The 2,092-nt window shown below is 41.6% G+C and overlaps 1 protein-coding gene across 2 annotated transcripts; it reads right to left on the bottom strand.

Annotated features, from left to right (window-relative positions):
• Positions 1–38: 38 nt before the first annotated feature.
• Positions 39–2,086, bottom strand: LOC103461035 (semaphorin-4D-like). 2 transcript variants are annotated; one of them, XM_008403354.2, is made up of 4 exons: positions 2,001–2,086; positions 727–795; positions 459–623; positions 39–383 (listed from the first exon to the last, which is right to left on the bottom strand). In XM_008403354.2, exons 2-4 carry the CDS (start codon positions 790–792, stop codon positions 153–155), a joined length of 462 nt encoding a protein of 153 aa, XP_008401576.1. In that variant the 5' UTR covers positions 793–795; positions 2,001–2,086; the 3' UTR covers positions 39–152. The 2 variants fall into 2 exon arrangements, 1 of the variants encoding a protein (XP_008401576.1); XR_533037.2 differs by lacking the exon at positions 727–795.
• Positions 2,087–2,092: the final 6 nt, after the last annotated feature.

Here is a 2,092-nt window from a genome sequence, read left to right on the forward strand (position 1 = left end):
GTGTAAGTATACAAACAGTCCCACACACATCTCTCTTATATTCACAGTGAAACTGCATGTAGTTTTTGCCTGTTCATTGGTCAATACAGCCATTCTSYAGTCTGATCCTGCCAACAACGCCAAGATGTGTTAAGTCATCATGTACGATTCAGTTACTTACTGTTACCAATAAGCATGATGATGTGCTGCTGTCCATCCAGAGAGGTTACTTTGTCAACAACGATTCTGGAGAACTGGGCTTCAGACTGGACCAGCAGGGGCCTCCCATTGATTGGGGTCACCTCTTTGTGCATCAGAGGGTGATCCTTCACAAACAGCAGGTTTGTGTCTGGGAGTTCACGAGAGGTCTTCACACCTTTGGCTCGCATTTCATCATTAATACACTGATAATACAGATCAAAGATTACATGAGGTGRATCATTTCTTTACTACCATCTTAGTTTGGGTTTCATGCTTACCGAACCAGGGTAGGGTGTAGGCACTGTTCCTGAGTACCTCACCCAGCTGCCAGAATCAGTTAAGGTCATAAAGTTCCCTCTGAAAACTTGCTGGATGTCTGACACCTTGTAGGCGCAGACAGCAGACTGACTGCAGGAACTGGATGGCTTCCTGCAAATTAAGTCCTGTTACAACCAGGTGCAATAAAACATTAACTTGGAGCACTGGGGAGACTACCACATCAGAACAAAGTATGTCGGTGCTTACCCAGTTCATACGGAAACCTACCCTGAACTCTAGAGATCTCCCATCATCTACTCCATTCCACCCCTCACTTGCAGGTGTGGTATGCATGAGCTAAAACAGATTGTTCCCAAGTGGGAAATATTTAAAACAGCAGCCAACCTTCCTGTTTGGCTGCTGAATTTGCAGGATGTCTTAACAAATACATATAAAGGTCTGAATGTGTAACATCCAGACATGTGCCGTGCAACTCGCCGTGCAACACGCCGTGCAACTCGCCGTGCAACGCGCCCTTCTGCTAAATTTTATGGTGAAGAAAAGAAAATGCAGTTTTGGACGCTGAAATACAGAAGTTCAATGTTACATGACACATTACCAAATTGGGGATCCACTATACAACAAAGTATTATGAAGTCAAATGTGTCGATATGTTCAACATCTGAAGCGTGGATGAAACTGAAACATCAACAGAACATTGATCCCAAACACAGCAGTAGAACTGCAACAGAAATGCTGAGAAAAAAGAATCAGCATAAAAAAACTGGATGCTGCTTCTCCATGTTTGGTTCTGGTTCTGGTGCTGAGCAGACCAGACCAGGTCTGGAAGATTKATACGACAATGTAAAGTTTTTAATGTATTTTAGTGCTAAGCCATTGCGTGATTTATAAAATAGCAACAGTATTTTGAAGTCTGTTCTCTGAGCTACAGGGAGCCATTGTAGGACTTTAAAACTGGTGTTATGTGCTCCATTTTCCTGGTTTCAGTGAGAATGCCAGCAGCAGCAGCGTTSTGGATCAGCTGCAGCTGGAGGATACTTTCTTTAGACAGACTTCTGAAGACGCTGTTGAAGTAATCGATGCCACTAAAGACAAATGCATGAATGAGTTTTACTAGATCTTACTGGAAAATTAGCCCTTTAATCCTGGAAATATTCTTCAGGTGATAGAAGGACAACTTTGTAACTGTCTTTATGTGACTCTGAAGGTTCAGGTCAGAGTCAATCATTATACCAAGATTTCATCCTGATCTCTACTTTCCATTCATCAGTTAAGCTGTATGCTGACTCTTGATGGTTACTCATTACATCCAAAAATAATAACTTCAGGTTTGTTTCAGTCTGCTTTACAGGAAACTTATAATGTAAAATTCACCTTTTGCATGTTTTTGTACTTCAATTTGAGTTTATGCTGCTTCTGGAAACATTTCAACTGAAAAAAAGACATCCAGATGTCTTCTGGCAACAAGTTAATGTTTTTGGATTTATGGAAAATGAGCCGTTTCAACAACCTACGTACTGAAAACCTGACACTTGACTTACGGGATCAAGGTGAATGTTGCGTAGAAGATGCTGTCAGTCACGTTATTTTCATCTTGGAGAAAAAAGACGTCCTGCACCAAAGACTCTGAACC

Source organism: Poecilia reticulata, unplaced genomic scaffold (assembly GCF_000633615.1).
Source record: "Poecilia reticulata strain Guanapo unplaced genomic scaffold, Guppy_female_1.0+MT scaffold_489, whole genome shotgun sequence".
Lineage (NCBI taxonomy): Eukaryota > Metazoa > Chordata > Actinopteri > Cyprinodontiformes > Poeciliidae > Poecilia > Poecilia reticulata.

Bases quoted from the DNA above. Each gene is read 5' to 3' on its own strand.
- LOC103461035 (XM_008403354.2), bottom strand. From the start codon at position 792: ATGCATACCACACCTGCAAGTGAGGGGTGGAATGGAGTAGATGATGGG. The intron at 624-726 runs GTAGGTTTCCGT...TGGTTGTAACAG, and splicing joins GGAGATCTCTAGAGTTCAGG to GACTTAATTTGCAGGAAGCC. The intron at 384-458 runs GTAAGCATGAAA...CTGTATTATCAG, and splicing joins CTACACCCTACCCTGGTTCG to TGTATTAATGATGAAATGCG.